General features: G+C 43.4%; 1 protein-coding gene across 2 annotated transcripts in view; it reads left to right on the forward strand.

Moving 5' to 3' along the window:
* SND1 (staphylococcal nuclease and tudor domain containing 1) overlaps positions 1-19972 on the forward strand; it is a 424510-nt gene that overhangs the window by 263293 nt on the left and 141245 nt on the right. For both annotated transcript variants that reach the window (XM_082632934.1, XM_082632935.1), the window contains one exon: positions 11319-11460. In XM_082632934.1, coding sequence (XP_082489060.1) covers positions 11319-11460 — 142 coding nt within the window. The remainder of the gene's footprint in view (positions 1-11318; positions 11461-19972) is intronic.

Here is a 19972-nt window from a genome sequence, read left to right on the forward strand (position 1 = left end):
TTAGAATTCCCAAATATATGCCAAAAGATGACAATTCTAACAACTTTAAAGATATTTTTCTTTATTGTTTAGCCTGTTATTGCACATTTTTCATGTACATGTGGAATTCTGGGTACTTTTTATTAAATCTGTTTCTGAGCCCAACATGGGGCTCTTTACATCGTGCTGCTGGCTTTACTAGGAACACATTTTTCTTATTCTTGCATCATGCTAATGTGTGATTTTTGTTTGTTTTTCTACCTAATGTCGACACTCCTTTTTGGCTCTGCACCATAATTATCTAAGTTAAACTTTTTTTTTCTTTTCTTTTCTTTTTTTTTTGTGCGGTACGCGGGCCTCTCACTGTTGCGGCCTCTCCCGTTGCGGAGCACAGGCTCCGGAAGCGCAGGCTCAGCGGCCATGGCTCACGGGCCCAGCCGCTCCGCAGCATGTGGGATCTTCCCGGACCGGGGCACGAACCCGTGTCCCCTGCATCGGCAGGCAGACTCTCAACCGCTGCGCCACCAGGGAAGCCCTAAGTTAAACTTTTATTCCTTAGGAAAAGAGCTACTTAGTTTGCTGTCTTCAGTGCCATAAAGCTCTGTGCTTTAGATGATGTTTTTGAAGGAATCATGGAGCATGTTTCACATGCAATTGTAGGTCGGGATGTTTTCCAAATCAGTTTCCAGACTTTATTACAGTGTCCATAATATTTATTTGTCTCAAAATATGTGGAACAATTATGAAGAACTAATTCACTCAAGAGAATGTTGACTCTTGGCTCAAAAAAAAAAAAAAAAACTGGAGAGAGTTATCTGACCTGAATAATTTGCAAATTTATCTGGGCAAAACTGAATCAGCCCTGAATGTTAATGTATTTTCTTCTTTTAAAAACAAAAACTTGGGGACTTCCCTGGTGGCGCAGTGGGTAAGACTCTGCGCTCCCAATGCAGGGGATCCAGGTTCAGTCCCTGGTCAGGGAACTAGATCCCACGTGCATGCCGCAACTAAGGAGCCCACTTGCCACAACTAAGGCCCGGCACAACCAAATAAATAAATAAATAAAATAAAACCAAAAACGTACACATTTCTTTTTTTTTTTTTTTTTTCTTTTTGCGGTATGCGGGCCTCTCACTGTTGTGGCCTCTCCCGTGGCGGAGCACAGGCTCCGGACGCACAGGCTCAGCGGCCATGGCTCACGGGCCCAGCCGCCCCGCGGCATACGGGATCCTCCCAGACCGGGGCACGAACCCGTATCCCCTGCATCGGCAGGCGGACTCTCAACCACTGCGCCACCAGGGAGGCCCCGTACACATTTCTTAGCACAAGTTTTCTGTCAAAATTTTTGTTTTTAAATGCATTGAATATAAATAAGCCAAAGGAAGGAAATCATCTCTACTAGTACTACCAGAAAATTTTCAATAAGAATACATCAGTTCACCAAAATGTGGGGTTGTCTTCTTTTTTCATTTTCTCTCCTCCCCCCCCTCTTTTTTTAAGTGATGAAAGGTTTTTTCAGAACAGAGACTTCCTCTTATTCTTAACTGTACAGTCAGTGCCTAGAACATGACACATAATAGGTGCTTAATTCCTTTTTCCACATGAATATTCCTCTTTTACCTCACTTTTAATGTCTACCTAGTATTCTGTCTTATGTATTGTTGGATATTTAGTTTATTTGGATTATTTTTTCCTTTCTCACACACACACACACACACACACACACACACATACACACACACACATAAACATTGGTTCCTTAGCTAAATCATAGTCTGTAGTTATTTTCTTAGAACAATTTCATAAAGTAGAAACTTAGACCAAAGGATAGCATGACATGTTTTAACATGATCATTATTTACCTATAAATCTTTATTGAGTAAAATGATTAGATTTTAGTTTTATGCATTTGTTATTCTTAAACACTGACCACCTTTTGTCTTAATTGATAATTTCTACCATACTGGATATCCTTTTTCTCTGTTTCAAAAACTTGAACTTAACCTTGCAAATTTTATAATTATTTTCGTTAGCACTTTAAAAATGTAAATATTAACTCCTTCAAAATGCTTTTTACTTAATTTATTGGACCTAAATTGGTATGTCTGCAAGCAAAGCTGAATGTTCACAGTGCTTTTAGGGGACATTGAAATTATTTTAATCATGTAACCTTTACTTAACATGTATTTTCATTTTTTATTTTATGTCATAGATTGCTTGGTTTTTTGTGTTTTTTTTCTCCTCCATCCTTTTCTGAAGTTTTGTGTTCTTCTCTCAGGTGGGGCACAGTTTAGCATGGCATCAATTTCCTTGCCTCTGAGTTCTTGATTTGCCCATGAAATGAAAACTTGTGCTTTGTCAGACCATCGTTTAAATTCTTTACTCTGCACGTATTATTTTAATTATATCTTTCAAGCCATTTTGTGGTTCTGTAATAAATTCTCACCTCTTGCATATAGAGACCTTAGAAGTGATAAAAATTGATCTAAAATTTTTAAAGAAAAAATTGTACTTCAGGCCTGTATGTTACTTTTTAATCATAGCCTTGTAATTGATAATCCAGAGTTACAGACGCTGGTTGAGTGCTTTGTTCCATATTCTCACTGTCACATACATGTATAAGCTATGTTTTTAGACCATTCTCACGTCCTTTTTCTGGTAACCTACGAGATGTTTATTGTGGTATTCCTATAATTATTATCCTTTTTTTCTTAGAAAAGTAACAGCAGACTTGTTAAAAATTTAAATGGCCTTTTTCTCACATCCCTGTTGGTTGTGTTTATCTTTACCAATTTAAAATAGGAATACTATCTTTATTTTCTTATCAGTGTAATTGTCTACGTGATATAAATTGGTTTTTCTACAATTCGGATAAATTACATGTTTTTTGAGAAATAATTAACCTGAAAATAATTGGAAGGTATGCCTTCCAGTGCGTTAAGTTCCCTTTTAAACTTTTTTTTGTTATAAATTGGTAATTTTAGACCACTGTCTCTTATGTCCATATTCTTGAGCAGTTATAATTAAGTTTCATAGTAAAATGTTTTCTTCATATAACTAAAGCAGCCAGTGGTATCAGAAATATAGTGTATTGCTATGCTCATGGATAATGAAAAGAATTTGTGTTGATTCAATGTTCTCATGAATAGGGTAGTCTTTCGCCTGAATAAAATCTTCAAAAGCAATCCTATATTTACTTAACTGACCAAAGATAAGACATTTTCTCCATGAAAAAATAGTGGGGTTTTTTTTTGTTTTTGTTTGTTTTTTTAAGGAAAAGGTTGTAAGGAGGAAGGTTTTTATTGAGGAAGCCATGGATTCAGGAAATACAACCTAGGAAAGGATGTGAAGGGAATTTCCAGGGTCGGCGCAGGGCATCTGCTGTGTAGCAGGCCCCACGGGTTACCATTTATGCAGAGGTCAATAGGCAGATGGGAGTGCTCCAGGGAGGGCTGTAATATAAAAGTCATGATTTTAGAAACACTGAATATCAGTTTAACCAAGAATTGTAATAGTAATCTGTTGGAGAGCTAGAGTCTGTAGAAATGGGAATAGGAGCAGTTTGGGATGAAATAGTGGATGGGAAGAAGGTGGAGTTTATTTGTGAACACCACAAATCATGAGCCATAACTTTGAGACAGTTGAGTGGAATGGCAGACCTGAGGAGGGATGTGGCTTGGCCCCGCCTTGGTCATCCACGCTAAAGAAAGAGGACTGAAGAAAGGAAGAGAGCAGACTGGTAAGAGTTGATACCTTATCCTAAGTAGATAAAGATTTACATCTGCTCTCTTTATTTGAGACACAGATATACCACCGTCTGCACTTTCTATACTAAACTTATAAGTAGCCTTTTTTTTTTTCTTGTCTTAGAGAATAAACGAAGGGCATTGTATTTCCTGTTGGTGATAAAATGCAGATTTTTCCCACTCAGAGGCTGTAACTGCATTTCTAAAGGTTAAATTGAACAGTTCTCACAGCATAATTTCAGCTGGTGAAATTTGGGAAACTGAAAGTCATTTGATAAAAGAATAATCTCTGAGCCTGTACAGAATTTTCATTTGATTGGGAATTGGGTATTATTTTATTCACATTAAGCCGGATCACAGAATGATTTTATTTCAAGGTAGAAAAGAAATGTCAATAGGCATATGTACTTTGTAGTACTATTTTCATTATTTGATGAGACTATTTCCTCTGTATAGCCAACTGAGGGATGACATCATGCTTTCTCTTAGCCATTGCCTAAGAATTGATACTTTCTTATGGTGCTTTTGGGAGATGGCTAAGATTTTTTTTTTCTTCGCTCTTCTAAACCCTTGCTTTCTCTTCCAAACTATTTTCTGCTTAAATTTTTTAAAGTGCTTTAATGCACTGAATAGCTAGTTTAGTGGTTTACCTGAAACATAATTACTGAGTACTGAATTTTGAGCTTGTTATTCACTCTGAGCTACATATAAACTATTTGACTAGGAAATTTTGAGTTAAAAATGAAATTCTTTCATAGTCTACCTACCCAAGCCATTTTTTCTTGTTTATTTTTAAATTTAGGCGTAACTTATGGAGTTTTGTTAAACAGGTATACACAAAGCCATCACCAAAGTCAAGAAAAGAGACTTTCATCATCCCCCAAAATGCTTCCATCCCCTTTGGAGTCAACCCCCAACCCTTCCCCTGGTCTATGGCAACCACTGATCTGCTTTCTGTCCTTACAGTTTAACTTTTGTAAGACTGTCATAGAAGTGGAGTCATGTATTTGAGATTCATCCATGTTGTTGCTTACTTCCTCTTATTGTAGAGTAGTATTCTGTCATGTGAGTGGACTACAGTTTGTTTATCCAGACCCCTGTTGAGGGAGATTTCAGTTATGTCCAGCTTGGAGTGATGACAGACGAAGTCCAGGCCATATTCTGGGGATCCTCTTATCTATGTAACAGGATTTGACTTGCTTTTAGTTGGACTGCCACGATTGTTGGGATGCTGCTTGGCATGTTTTCATTCTATGCACCTGATTGTGCTTCTCTTCTTAACATTTGCCAAGTCCTGCTTTCTTTTCTCAGTATTGTACCTCATGGAACAGAGATAGATGGTGGGCAAGACCAACCAAATAAAAATACTCATAGACACCTGTCTTTTGCAGGGCTCTAGAGGGCAGGCGCATCCTCAGCGTTTCAAGTCTGATGGTGGAGGAATTTTCCCCTCCATGTTGGAGACACAAAGGACATGGTCAACAGCTTTCTTCTTCCAGTGTGGGAAGCACACCACACTGGCTCCCTCTGCCCTTTGGTCTCTGCTTTTTTAGGCTGCCCTACCTTAATAATTGGTAAAGAAGTAGAAGCAGGGAAGAAAACTGAAGGTCATGTTCTCTGAGTGTTCTCCCGATTAGAATGCACCCTCCCAAGTTTAGGGCTTTCTTCCAACCTAGTGCTCCTGCAAATGTCCTCTTGCTTCATGCTCCCAGGAATGGAGCCCAGAGCCTGAAACATGATTTCTCCTACGTTCTGACGTGTTGGAGCCTGAGTGAGGTGCTGTGCCAGCTAACTAAACACTGTGAGAAACTGAAAACCATAAACGACACTTGATGAAAGATTATTGATGGCCCAGCTTCAGCACCTGTTTTTTCTCATGGTTTGTTTCTTTAGAATTTTTTTTTCCCCAGAGTGGTTTTCTCTAGGGTTCTCTCCTGTGTTCACTTCATTCCTGTTCAACTTGCACCTCACTGATGTTTACACCCTCTACCCTTTACAGACACTTCACCACGAAACACTGATAACCAGCCAGGGAGGGGAAGCTTCAAATGTTTAAGTGCTTTGTGGTAATGTTGGAGCTGGGCCTATTCCCAAGTATCTCCTCCCAGGGCCCCATTTATGTCAAGAGATTATCTTGCTATGCAGCTCGTTCCTCAGAGAGAATCATAAACTCATTGTGTGAATTGAAACATCACATGGGGCCAATAGAGCCCCGTGGTTGGGAAGGAGGAAAAGTGTGTGGTGATGGATGACTTTTTTGCCTTTCTGGTCAGGGATGTAGTCATGATTTGTCTTCCACATAGTTGCAGAGGTAATTCGCCTGGTCTGGAGAACGCTGACAAGATAGAGATACCTATGATGATGAATTACCACCGTACAGTTTAAAATAAGAGTGTGTTTGCTTCAGTATCCTTAGCTGTGAGTTCTGATTTCCATGTTCTCTTTTTCTCTCTGCATCTGTCCTCTTGTACACATAGACTTTGCTGCTTCAATATTAAGATCGGTTGGACCCAAACAGCATTGTGCTCTGGAGTCCTTGAGCCTCAGGTCAGCCCTGTAGATACAGGATTGTCAGCTCTTTTAGGGGAGAAACGCTCCTGGTTTGCTGGAGTGGGCAGTTCAGGCCGCAACTATACCTGCAGGAAGCTTCATCACGTTTGATGGGCCTCTTTCGAGTTCAGTTTCTCAAGTGCTTGTGGAGTTGAATACCCCCATGGTACCATTATAAGCTCTGCATGTATTTGGTTTTAGTTCTTTTTCCTATGATGTTAATCAAAGAGTGATTGTGATGATGGGAACTAATTAGTGAGCTTCGTTATTAGCAGTTCCCGTGTGAGACGTGCACGTGATAATCCTGAGTGGTTAATTGTTAACTAATTAGTTTACTGAGTCCCATTTCCCTGTGCTGTTTTGTGTGCCGTGAGGTTTGCCTCTCACCAGTCCTAACCACGTTAGTGCCTGCTGTATGGCTATTTGCAGTGGAAAAATCATAGAATTCACTTTCCTGACATCTAGTATAAACGGACAGCCGAAATCCCAGTTCCAGAATTCAGAGAACTTGATTTATGTAAGTTCTGCTCTTCAAGGACGCAGGGAACCTAGCTGTGTAAGTAGTGTTCTTGTGGACCTCTGTCCTGTGCCTGCCATGTAAGGATTCTGCTTTCCTTGTTCTCTTTCCCACCCCACTCCCATTCACAACTTTCCCACTCTCCCAAACTTGGTAATTCATTGTACTCAGTTACTTCAGACATGTGTGTTTGCTTACACAGGAGGGTACTTGGTAGAGGTAAGTTGCAGTCTCCCTGCTGTAGGGATTTTGTTTATAGGCATTGACACATGCACCCACATTTACAAGAAATTTAGCCTGACCATCCAGAAGTGAGGGCAGAGTAGGAGTGTATGATTAAGGTGTCTTTATCACTTTTCCCACTCCCTAAGGATCATCCTGCTTTTCTTCAGCGTCCTTCAAAACCCTGCTCCTCCTGTAAGTTTGCAGTATAGATATTCACATTCCTTGAAATGAAGTCACCCCAGGCATGTTTGTTACATCATTACTTTCTCAATTTCAAGGTGCATTGAGGAGGCAGAAACATTCCTTAAAGAGATGCCATCCAAGGCTTCCCTGGTGGCGCAGTGGTTGACAGTCCGCCTGCCGATGCAGGGGACACGGGTTCGTGCCCCAGTCTGGGAAGATCCCACATGCCGCGGAGCGGCTGGGCCTGTGAGCCGTGGCCGCTGGGCCTGCGCGTCCGGAGCCTGTGCTCCGCAACGGGAGAGGCCACAACAGTGAGAGGCCCGCGTACCGCAAAAAAAAAAAAAAAAAAAAAAATGAGATGCCATCCACAATAGCAGGTTAAATGTAGGTAGGGCTTCCCTGGTGGCGCAGTGGTTGAGAATCCGCCTGCCGATGCAGGGGACATGGGTTCGTGCCCCGGTCTGGGAAGATCCCACATGCCGCGGAGCGGCTGGGCCTGTGAGCCATGGCCGCTGAGCCTGCGCGTCCGGAGCCTGTGCTCCGCAACGGGAGAGGCCACAACAGTGAGAGGCCTGCGTACCGGAAAAAAAAATGTAGCTAATACAACCTTAAATTAACTTTTCTAGGAGTACAGGAAAATACTGACGTTTGGTTTGTTTTGGAGCACAGGTAACGTGAAAACCGCCAGTGCAACAAAGAACACTTACCTGCTCAGCACTGCGGTTACTTCTTGATTATTTTCACCAGTGGAGGGGAATGTTAGTACAGAAAACAGAAAATTATAGCTAATTTATCTACATGGATTCTCAAAGCCTTGAGACTGTGTAACTCAACTATGACAACTATGGCAAATAGATTCCCAGACCTCATGTAAACCAGCCACAGCATAGAAAACCTGAGGATGAGGGACTTAGCAACTAGACTTCTAAGCAGAAATATTTGATATTTAATAGTCTTACCTTGAAGTGAGCATCCTAAGTCTCAATGTCGTTATCTCTTTAAATTTGAGGCCTTTAATCTTTATTTTTAAAAATATGTTTGGAGTTATAAGGAAGTCTGTCACTTCACTAAATAAGTCTTAGAAGGTCCTACTTTGCATTATTGGAAGAAAATTTTAAATGTCGTGTTAATGACATCCTTTGGACTTGATCACTTGGCTGCCCTTGAGATCCACCTGGCATCTTCAGCCCCTCAGTAGGGCCTAAACTGGACTCTTTTATACTGGTTCTCATAGTCATGCTTTCTCTTACTTACCTATAGCTGTAACCTTAGAAATGAGTATTGGAATCTAGCACATTGCTATACTTTCACAGGCTCTTTGGAAGGCAAGTCATTTAGCCATAGCATTTAGTCCATTTTCTAATAATCAAAATTCCTAAAAAAAAAAAAATTTCCATAGCTAAATTAGCAGAGAATGACTTACGGCTGTATCAACTGAGGGAGCTTGTCAATCTGCCTTGCCAGTCTTTTCATTTGAGCCACTGAAACAAATATTAAAGGTTTCAAGAATTTTTGTATTGCAAAGAAATTTGCCAAGCAAAGGAACAGCTTGAGATGACAAGGAAAGACAGACCCCATTGTCTGCCTGTGACTGAGATTCGAAAGAGTTGACATCTTTTGGTGATTACATTCTATTTAATTGGCTTTATAAGAATTTTTTATTTCTAAAACTCTACCACCTTGGACAAGATTTCCATCTTTTCCTTTAACAGGTGGTCCACGGGCATATCACCTGCTCCAGGCCTTTGGAGCATTTGCCTCAAGAGGATGGGGAGCTCCACGTCTTACCTTACAGTTTTGCCTCTGGAAAGAGACATGGCCAATTGTGGTGGGCTTTTAAAATTTGCTTTCATGCCTTCAGTTGTCACAGTTGGCTTTCACTTCTAATCTTTGTCATAATCGATGGCATGTCACATTCTCTTTGCTGTCCTCCGCTGTATTTCTGGAATAGGACTAGGTTGTAGGTTGAGACTTAGGAGGAGTGAGGGACATCCATTGGTTTATTTTTATCTATCTGTCTCTCTGTCTATGTGTCTTACATAGCTAATAGTAGGGCCCCTTCGTTTCTCCTTGATTCTCTGAGTAAGTATGTCTCTTGATTAAGTAATCATTTAGCAAAATAGGAGAATCTGCTGCAACTTACTTTTTTAGTGTTAACATTAAAGGTGTACCTGTGCATGTGCTGTTTTATTCCTGTAAGCATCTTTTTCTCAGGTAAATACGTCCAAGAGACAGTGATGAGCAAATGTCTATTTCTGAAAAATATAGATTACTGCAGTCTTGAGGGAAGGCCTTCTCTTTAGAGACCTTAAGTTGCCTAATGATTTGTGATAATCAATTTGATAATTGTTGACTTATTGGCTCAGCTCAGGAATAATGTCCCAGATTTATTCTAGTATGGCAAGAGGATTTTAATCAGGTAGTGCCTTCTTTCCCATGGAGCATTTGTCTTGCTTGGCTGTTCTGGACTTCAGCCAACTGCCAGAAAGGCGTTTTCCCACTGTGTGTGGATAGTAGAATGCGTATTTGCTTAAGTGTTCATTGGGGGAGTTTCCAACCCACTAAAGCTCACTGTTACCTTATCTTTTACCAGGGTGCCCTTAGAAACACTGAGAATGGATGACTGTCTCTCCTTTTCTCTGGGAGTCTGTTTGAAGGGAAGGATGAATCTCATTACTATAAATATTGTTTTCATCGCAGCCTACCTCACTGCTTCTGAATTAGAGGAGCCCCTTTGGCTGCTGTGAAGACGCTCAAATACTTGATGGCTTGTTAAATTTTTATTATCTGATGTGCATGAATTTAAGTGCAATAGCTCTGCCGCTCAGAGTTAGGAAGGAAGAGCTTGGCGAGTGCAGACGGCTTCTGTCATCTGAGTCAGGAAAGTGTGCAGAGCTTGCTGTCCTCAGAGGGAGTTTGCCAGTGGGCTGGCTGCGCTGAAAACCTCCGGAATTCATCCAGTGACTAGTCCCCCAGCACGTGCCGTGTGATACTTCGATGCTTGCTTACTCTATCATCTGTTTAATTAGCTTGAGAGACTGAAAGGACTTGATGGCTCTTAGCTCCTCCAAGGCTGAGAGCTCTGGGGTTCAGAAGGCCCACGATTTGGCACTCTTGAGGGTGGAATGCACGCAGTTTGTGTTGATGCGTGAAAAAAGTTTAAAAAGCCCTGTGCAGCTTCATGTGTTTTTATTGTTTCTATAATTATCTGGGCTGACATGATGCAGTATTTACTGGTCCCTGTGGTTCACATCCTGCTGTTGCAGATTTCCCAGGCTGGGAACAGGAGCAGTGTGCCCCAGGTCCTGGCTCATCCCTCAAAAGCATGGGGAGCAGGGCTTGCAGTATTGGTGCCCAAAGAAGGCTGCGCTCTCCTCCTTGTTAGGAAAACATAGCCTATTAAAGTTGGAAGATGAACTGTTTGGGGTTTCCTGGGAAAGGGCTTTAGGGGCTGTATCAGGAGCCGGGTGTCACAGGGTTTTTTTGTTCGTTCGTTTGGGGTTTTTTTAAATGAAAATTAAAGGTTAGATTAATCTCCAAAGAAGGTGAGTATTGGTCTTCTCCCCTCAATTTTATGTAAAAGGAAGAAGAACTCTTTTTCCTATTCCAGAGAAGGAGTGAAATTCTCATTTCAGGCCACCGTCCTAACTTTTTTTTTTTTTGCGGTACGCGGGCCTCTCATTGTTGTGGCCTCTCCGGTTGCGGAGCACAGGCTCCGGACGCGCAGGCTCAGTGGCCATGGCTCACGGGCCCAGCCGCTCCGCGGCATGTGGGATCTTCCCAGACCAGGGCACGAACCCGCGTCCCCTGCATCGGCAGGCGGACTCTCAACCACTGCGCCACCAGGGAAGCCCCGTCCTAACTTTTATATCCACTTTAGTAATTGAACAGAGGGGAGAAGAGAGTGAGAATGTTCTGGAAGCTTTTGATTAACTATATTTCTCCTATGAAAGTCACATCGGTATCCTGTTTTTGTCCTGGTTTCAGAAATGTCTGATATTCTAGGGTTTTTCGCCCAGCCTCCTGTGGTCTGCCAGACTTTTTACCCTAGACCAGAGAGAAAGAAACATTTACCTAGATTCCATTACTTTTCTAACGATCCTTCTTTTCTCCCCCAGGACACCCAAAAAGCAAAGCAGTTTCTGCCCTTCCTGCAGCGGGCAGGTCGTTCTGAAGCCGTGGTGGAGTATGTGTTCAGTGGGTCTCGTCTCAAGCTGTATTTGCCAAAGGAAACTTGCCTTATCACCTTCTTGCTTGCAGGTAAGTCTTCTGTGTTATGTGTTGTTCTGAAAATTCTTCTTGGCGCTCGGAAGTCATCCCTGGAGGTCACATGCCCTCCTTTCTACAGGACTTGGAGCCCACGTAGGTGCTTCAGCCTCTAATTGAGATGTGAACACAGAGTTCCTAGGTTTGATCCCACTGTTACTGCAGACCCCGCACTGGTCCTGTCCTGCTTCTCATTCCCGCCAACCACAGGACGGAGGAGTGCAGGACAGCTAACAAGACAGCCCGTATCCTCACACAGCCTGAGTGAAGGGAATTCCAGACATAGGAAAACATTAATGATGGAGTGCTCACGGTTGGTGTTGCCCATTTGGGATGGACCGCCCTGCTGTGTTAGTCACGGGGCAAGGCCACAGAGGCGCCGAGACACTCTGCCCTGTAGCTCCACAGGCAGTGCCACTTGCGCTCTTTTATTCTTTTCAAGTGTCCTTAGGATCCAAATCCTTTATGAAACCCCAGATGTGACATTACCTTCACAGGCCCCTGCGTCCCTGGTATTTCCCTCTTGCACTGAGGGTGCCATGCCAGGGCAAGCCTTCCTCCTTTACTTTGCTGACTGTCCATCTTTCTTATCCTGTCTTATCTAGGAACATTTCACAAGCCAGCAAGTCTCTGTGTGAACTGTGCTCTTTGAGAAATTTACTTGTGTGCATTCAAGGAGCAGACAGTTTCCTTTCTTCCCTGCCGGCAGACAAGAAAGTTATTTATTTCCATCAGTACTTCACAGCTGTGGTCTTTGAGGGAGAGGGTCACCCCACCCCGATATACATTCCCAAAGATTGTATTCCATCGTGTTTACCCACTGCACGCCGCCTCCTCTGAGGCCAGCCTGTTGCCTCAGCACTACTTCTGTTGAACCCTGGGGTAGAATTTGCCATGGGAGAAGAGAACTGGGGGCCGTGTTTGCCATCCCCTGCCAGATCGCCTCAGCCTTGCTCTCCTCGAAGGCACTGATGGTTTCTTCCCCATAAGGGTCTCCCTCAGGCCCCAACTAAATGGATTGTTAAGTGTGATTAGTCACTCACCTAGCGCGAGGCCATGAAGCTCACTGTTGCTGCTTGGCCCTCACTGCGCCGTGAGGCTCCTGAGCTCTCTTAAGAGGTTACTGACCACTGCCCAGCTCTGCAGGCTTTCTGCAGCTCAGGGGCAGCTCTAGAGAAGAAAGGCCGCAAGAAGTCCATACCTCACCGAAGGGCTGTGCTCTCATGTCTGCGAATATGAGTTGTAAGTAAAATGAGGGGCAGAGTGGCAGTGTGTGTGAGTCCTTTCATGGAGCCATTTGTGCCCTTTTTCTTAAGATTTCTGTAGCGGAGGAGTTCCTTAGCAGTGAATTCTTGTTACAGGTTTGAGGTATATATTCAACTCATTCTTTGCTCTCTGCCTGCAAAACAAAAGCATCCTTTTGGCAGAGCTTTATCCCAGAGGTGTGAAAGAGAAACAGTATTATTCTTTCCTGGAAACCTGGCTGCAGATCTATAGGGGAAAGAAAACATTGAAGTTCTGGCTTCCAAACTTAAAACCACCTGAATGGAGCCAGCTCAGAGCTTTAAACCTGTCTTGCCTGGAGTTTTCCTGCAGAACCCTTCTGGTGGTACCTTGCTGAAACACAAGCAGCCTGATCACTCAACTTGGCATCAGCCGGTTCCTCTGTGTACTTGGCATTATTCTAAGCTTAGCAATTCAAAAGGCATTGCTTGAGTTAACTTACACTGTGAAAGATAGATTACAGAAGCAAATTCCTGGTAAAAATACAAGCTTTTGCATTTTTCTCCTGCCGTACTCTATGCAGTTGTATTATGCATCTTCTGATTTCTTTAGAAACCTGACAGGGATACAGGACATTAAAAAGTTGGAAAAGAAAGCTGGCCTCGGTTTGAATCATGGCTCTGCTCTGTACAAGCAGGGGACTTTAGGGAGGTTTGTTTTTTTGGTTTTTTTTTTTTTTTTTTTTGACTCTCTTCAGACGTTAGTTTACACATCAATTAACTGGAGAAAGTTTCTTGCCTCTCAGGATGTATAAAGGTTTAGAGCAAGCCTGCCATCAAGTAGATCATCAATAAATGTTTCCTTCCTGTTCTTCTCACAAAGACTTAGTGAATTCATAACTAGAGCTTTCCTTAACTCTGTATAGAATGGCACAGTTGTGCAGTATGTGTGCACATACCTGTGGCTCTACCACGGAGACTTTGACCTCCCCATTAATTCAAATAAATCAAGAGAAGGAGCTAGGAGCTGTCCTAGCCTCCTCCTGACTAAGCAAAATGCTCACTAAGAGAAAAGCTACTGGCTTTCCTCTTTGAGTCTGGAGCAAAGAACTCTGCATCCTGGTAAGACACAGTCCTAGGTCTTAAGCTCTAGAGGGAAGACAGATACATGAACAAACTGTAGTGTTAGGTGTTAGGTGAGAAAATAGAATTATTTACAATGCACAGAAGTAGCACACAGGAGAGAATGGTTGGTTAGGTGGAGATCAGGGATTGTGTATCTGAGCTGTGTTTTAAAGGACAAATAGGAGTTTGCAATGTTGTAAGGATAGGACGGGAGGGGAGGAAGAGAGGAATATTCTAGATAGAGGTACCAGCAGGTATACAAAGATGTAGAGGTGTGATGCATTCTGAGGTGTCCAGGAAACCATGAATCCTTTGGTATTGGTGGGGTATAGTGAAGAGTGGGGTGAGGCTGGAAACACAGATGGAAGCTAGTCTTCTGTGGAATATACTGTGGACCCTCAGAGGCGCTCAAGGTATCAGGGGTGTGTCATGCTCACACTCGTGTTAAGAAAGTTTATTTTGGTAGATACATTGGTATACATGAGGCTGGAGGCTGGGAGAGTGGTTAAGAAGCAAGAGGGATAGAGGCCCAAAATCTGGTGATGGAGGAGAGGAGAGATTGGAAGAGTATTTAAGAGGAAGACTTCCTAATTCAGGGAATGACTGAGGTTTTTTGGTCAAGGATGGAGGATGACATTGAGTATGGGAAAGAAAGTAAACAGGTCCAAGGCTTGAGTTTTTGGGCAGATTTTGATGTCCACCAGCAAGGGTGACACTAAGAGTAGGTTCTTGGAACAGATAGTTGGTGGTCAGAGGATTAGATGGAAAATCCTCAGAGAGCAGTCTTCTGGAAGTCAAGGGAGGGAAGAATTCCAAGGAGTCAGCAGTGTCGGGTTTTACCTTAAAAGATCAAGTAGTTAAAAACTAGGGAGTGATTTTATACTATTGATTAACTGGTAAGTCACAGATGATCTTTGTCAGTACGATTGGGGAGTAAATGTGGGCAATAAGGAACAGAATTTAAAATAGACTGCTCTTCACAACAATCTAATAGAATGGAAAGAGGAGTACAGAACAGTGAATGCTAAAGGGTCAAGGGAACATTCTGAGGATGTCAGCATCTTGAGTACTTTTATAACTGATTCTTAGGATTGGTGCAGAACGTGGCATGGATACTTGGAAAAGCTATTCAGTGTACCTATTGTCTTCATAGTGCCAGTTTTAGACTGTAAAACTCAACAAAGTCTCCTTGGCTAATGAGGACATAAAAGAGATGAAGTGAGAAGATATCAGGAACTTGAGAGGCACTGGTCTGAACAGGAACTCAGAAAGGGTACAAGTAAATGATTGCTAAGGCAGTGACCCTGCGGAGACAGAATGAATGCGATGGAGAACATGGCTGGAGGATCCTAGAGAGAGGGGTCCCTCGGTCATCCGGGACCAACCACAAAGCTGAACGTCAGCGTAGACAGACACGATGCTTACGCCGTGCAGCTGCTCACCTGGAAGGTGGTCCTCATGGCACGGCTTGGCAACCCTCTGTGGAATGTGCCCTGCACCCTGTAAAATTGATGTCTGCTGGAAATGACGTTAGGGTTGTGATTCTCAAGGGGAGAGTCAAGATAATTGTTCAGCAATCCCATATGTGCTGGTATCATCACTCCCAGCCTTTTGGAGAGCCCTCTGGATTTCAAGGTGGGGTGGACACTTTCTGTTTTTACGTGGCCTTTTTTGGGCAGACGGCCCCGCAGCTTGATAGGGAGTGGCATTTGGCCCGAGCCAGCTGGCCTCTCCGTCATGGTTCCTGCACCCCTGCATGTGGAATGATTGCTTGGTCAGATGGGATGGCAGGTGGGGCTGGGCAAAGTCAGCTGTAGCTAACAGGCCAGCGCCTCCTGAGAGCTCTTGCCCTTCAGTCCTCTGAGCACCTGGCTTAGGTTCAGCCGGTGAGCAGGTGACCTTACTGCCTCAGAACTGAGACGGTTCAAGGTCCCCCCGCCTGCTGCTGTGGCCTCCTCCTATGTGCACTTATTTCAGTCTCAGAGGCAGTCACAGGCAGTTCTTGTCCTGAGTTAACAGAAAGGTCAACATTCCTCAGGCCCCCAACACTTGTTTAAAAGCATCCTTTTTCCTCATCTAGCATTTAGTGAGCTCCATACATTTCCTTCTCTTAGAACAAAAGCAGTTTACCTTCAGTCTTTATTTTTAGTTCATTTTCACTTGTCCTGTGTGTCTGTCACCTTTTACTTAGTATCTCGTCTAAAGGAATACTGAGGCACATATTTGCAGATTGCTTGGCCCATGATTCACATTTTTATTTCAAAGCACCAGTGGGCCTGGAGTGTGTACCTTATTGCTGTGACCTTTATATTATGTTGCCTTATTTTGCGTTACTTTCTTAGCTCTGGGCTACTTGGGTCATGCTGAGGGCACCAGTTCAGGAAGTTGTCCTGTTGGCTAAGCATAGCAGGTATCAAGTTAGTGCCTGTAAACCAAATGCCTGAATGAGAAGAGGGTAATGATTTGAGGTTTCAGTGTAAAGTAATCTAAGGAGTGTTGTGTCAGATATTTGGAGTCTTCTAACTCACTGAGCCTACCCCATTTACATTTCCGTGTTTGTTCTTAATGGTGGGACAGCAGTAGGTGCGAGGAATTGTGGATCGAGACAGGTTTGGCATGGTGAGGAGTGGATGTCTGTCACCTGGGGTGGAAATCACTGTACAAACCACCTAGAATGCGGCAGCCACCTGGCAGGGGGTTTCCATGTGGATCACAGCAGGTGACTTATAATTAACCAGTTACTTAATCGTATGAAACAAGACTAGAAAATGAGACTTTTCTTTGCCTGCCCTTTGGCATTTTTCAATTTTTTTTTCTCTTTGATTACAAGTCCCCTCTTGAAGCTGCCTTATGACAAGGGAGGCAATAAGGAGAGGTCCTAGATGTCTGGGGTTTGATAAATGGTGGCGGGTATGTGCATGATGAGCTAAAGGGCTGGCTCTGTGTCCTTCCACCCTGAATGCCTTTGAACAAAGTACCTCATTTCCTTCTGTCTCCGTAATGTCTCTTCTCCAGCCAATCCTAATAGGAATATCAACTGCCTGTTTCAGTAGACCAGGAACTTTACTGATAGAGGAGAGGGAAGGTGAACAGGAATATCGTCCTCATCTCCTGGCCCCAGGAATGGTGGATCCCCATTGATTACCAGTGCCTAACCAAATTAACACAACACCAATGTATGTTTAAGTGAGAAATCCCATTCTGTCACAGAGGTGCTAATGAATCAGGCTGTTATTATAGTTGTGTTTGCTGGGCTTCTATCCTTAATTAAGCAGTTACAGGGTCTGCTGATACTTATGAATTCTTTTCAGTTACTTTAATTGAATTGCAGCTTAATGGGTATTTGTAAAGTGGAGTATTCTTTCTCCTGCGACTTGCCCATTTGGTTCTGTCTCTGCCTCCTACTTGCTTCCAGTTGGGTCCCATTCCTGGAAATGGGCAGCTTGACATGAAACTTTTCTAGGGCTGCTCTAGTTGTTCACTTTTAAAGGTATCATTGTGAATTATACGAATTACATTCGTGTCAGAAGGTCCTCTAGGGTCCCTTGTCAGAAAATATTAGCACAATAAGCAGGTCTGGGGAGACTTTTTTAATGAGGCCAAGATTTTTGTAAACCCACTAAAAGAAACACAGTCTCTGATAGCTTGTGGATGATGCTTAAATTAATCAGATAATTTCTGCTTTCTTGAATGTCTTTTAGTCTAATAGTTGAGACAGCCATATGAAAAACTTTTAACAGGGAAAAACAAAATGGAGCTGTGAAAAGTATAGGCAACATACCATGAGAATGCAGAGGAAAGAACAGTCAATTGAGGAATGGAAAAGACTTCCCAAGGGAGATGGTATTTGAGCATCCAAGAAGATCTGGAACATTTTCTTTTGGCAAGCTGGGTGTGATTCATTTAGGCCAAACAACTTTGCCTGTATCGTTAGCTCTCAGGAAGAGTCGCGTAAAGAAGTGGATGGACTCATCAATCATTTTTCCCTCTGCTTTTGTCTGGTCGTGTGAATCTCCGTCTTGGGTCTCCCACCATGGAACATTCGGTGCTCTGCCCTTAGCTCCCCGTCTCTGCAGGCAGACCATCACCCATGGTCACGTGGATGGAAATGCAAGCCTACTATTACAGCCTGATTATCTTCCATCTTTAGATTGTGAATCATCCCCAGAATGAGCCTCCTCATGTTTGTGGGTCACTCGATTGAGTGGTTATTTAATAATTTTTTTACATCCACTGGGCACTTTGCTAGGAATATTGAAATGCGTAAGATATGGTGCCAGCCTTCAAGCAAAGTACTTGTATCTACCGAAGTACAAGATATATAGACATGAAGAAAAAAATATTTGTGAGAAGTATAAGGGGAGGAGAAACAATTCCTAGCCTTTTATAAAATTATTCTTCTGTGATACTGTCAAAAAGGCTAAGGCAATCCTGATTCATAACCCGGAAGTACAGTATCCAGAGAGGGATAGAGCCAGGTGCTGGCTCAGCCGCGTCAGTTCAGGCCTGGAGTGTGATGTTCCATCTGAGGACCACGCTTTTAGGGAGGACATCAGCAAACTGCAGAAGGGTCAGAAGACAGTGACCTGGGTGGTAAGACACCTAGGAAGGCTGGTACCCAAGGACCAGTAGAGGCATCAAAGGAGACGTACAGGACACAGTCGACTGTCTCAGGGTAAAAAAGGTAAGGGTTCAATTTTTTTCAGTAGTCATTTTAATTTTTTTTTTGATTGAGACAGTAATAAAGACATCAATAAAAATAAGATTTGTTCAGCATGGTTTAATGGCAGCCACAGACCTTGAAGCTAGAACACTTAAAGATGCATTCTTGCTCTCCTGCTTCCTAGTTAATTATTTCCATTAGACTGGCCTGCTTATCTTGGTGTGATGCTGGGACCTAGAGGTGAGGGAAGCAGCAAGGCCCATATGGCAGTTCCCAGCCAGTCAGTCCAGAGACTCCAGCAACTGAGGGGGAGAGAGTCCTAGTGGTGGCCCTACCTTCTGCGGAGTCAGTCTGAGGGGTGGCACAGCCTCCCAATTGGGATGTTCTGCCCTCATCATCTCAGTTGGGCTTCCCGTGCCAAGAAAAGAAAGATGTTGATTTATCCTCAGTTTCTGGATAGGCCCATTGATTGCCTCTGGGTGGATAGGTCAAAGGTAAGTGAAAAGAACCCTTGCCTCCTAAGTCCTCTGACTTCTGCCTTTTACTCTTGCTGCTCTGGAGTTTTGATATCAATGAGATAAGGGGAAAATACCCTGCAGAGGTATCAGGCCTGTTCTCTGCAGCGCTTATGAGGGCCAGTAGAGTGGTACAAGAGGATCAGACCTGTGAGTTTTTCCCCAAGGGTTCCTTTTTCCATTCCTTCTCCTCCCCTCCTACTCTAAGGTTCTTTCTGAGTCTGTTAAAGATTATTTAGGCTGCCTTCCACCTGGTGGGCATGGGGGGAAGGAATGGAAAGCTTACAGAGCTCTGATGGCTGTTCTTTGCTGGAGTCTTTCCAATACCAGCACCTGTCTCTGGTTGTGCCCTGATGCCTCGGTTCTAATCCCATTCTTGTGGCGTCCCCAGAAAAATAAGTTTCAGTGTGAATATTTCAATGCCATCTTGTTAGCCTATTGGCATTTTCCACCAGCCATTTAGTAGTAATGGTGGCAAGCAGCAGCATCCACGTTTGGGCTACTCACCACTTCCCCACCCTGAGGGGGTGTCTATTTGGCCAGCCTAAGAGTAGGAAATGGCGTGTCCTGGATGCAGGAGAGGGAGTGTAAATGGTGTGGTAATTTAAAATTAAAGGGAAATGCTTGGAAATCTGGTTATGGGCAGCCCTGGGGTGAGCAGTGTGCGCTGTGCCCATAAGACTTAATCTTGGTTGCTATGGGAACCACCTTTCACATTCCCCTTTCAAACAGATATGACTGGATTTTATTTATTTTTATTTTTTTTAATAGATTTATTTATTTAGTTTTGGCTGCGTTGGGTCTTCGTTGCTGCACGTGGGCTTTCTGTAGTTGCGGCAAGCGGGGGCTGCTCTTCATTGCGGTGCGTGGGCTTCTCATTGCGGTGGCTTCTCATTGCAGAGAATGGGCTCTAGGCGCACAGGCTTCAATAGTTGTGGCTCGCAGGCTCAGTAGTTGTGGCTTGGGAGCTCTAGAGCGCA

The sequence above is a fragment of the Mesoplodon mirus genome, assembly GCF_964341445.2.
Source record: "Mesoplodon mirus genome assembly, chromosome: 9".
In the NCBI taxonomy this organism is placed as follows: domain Eukaryota; kingdom Metazoa; phylum Chordata; class Mammalia; order Artiodactyla; family Ziphiidae; genus Mesoplodon; species Mesoplodon mirus.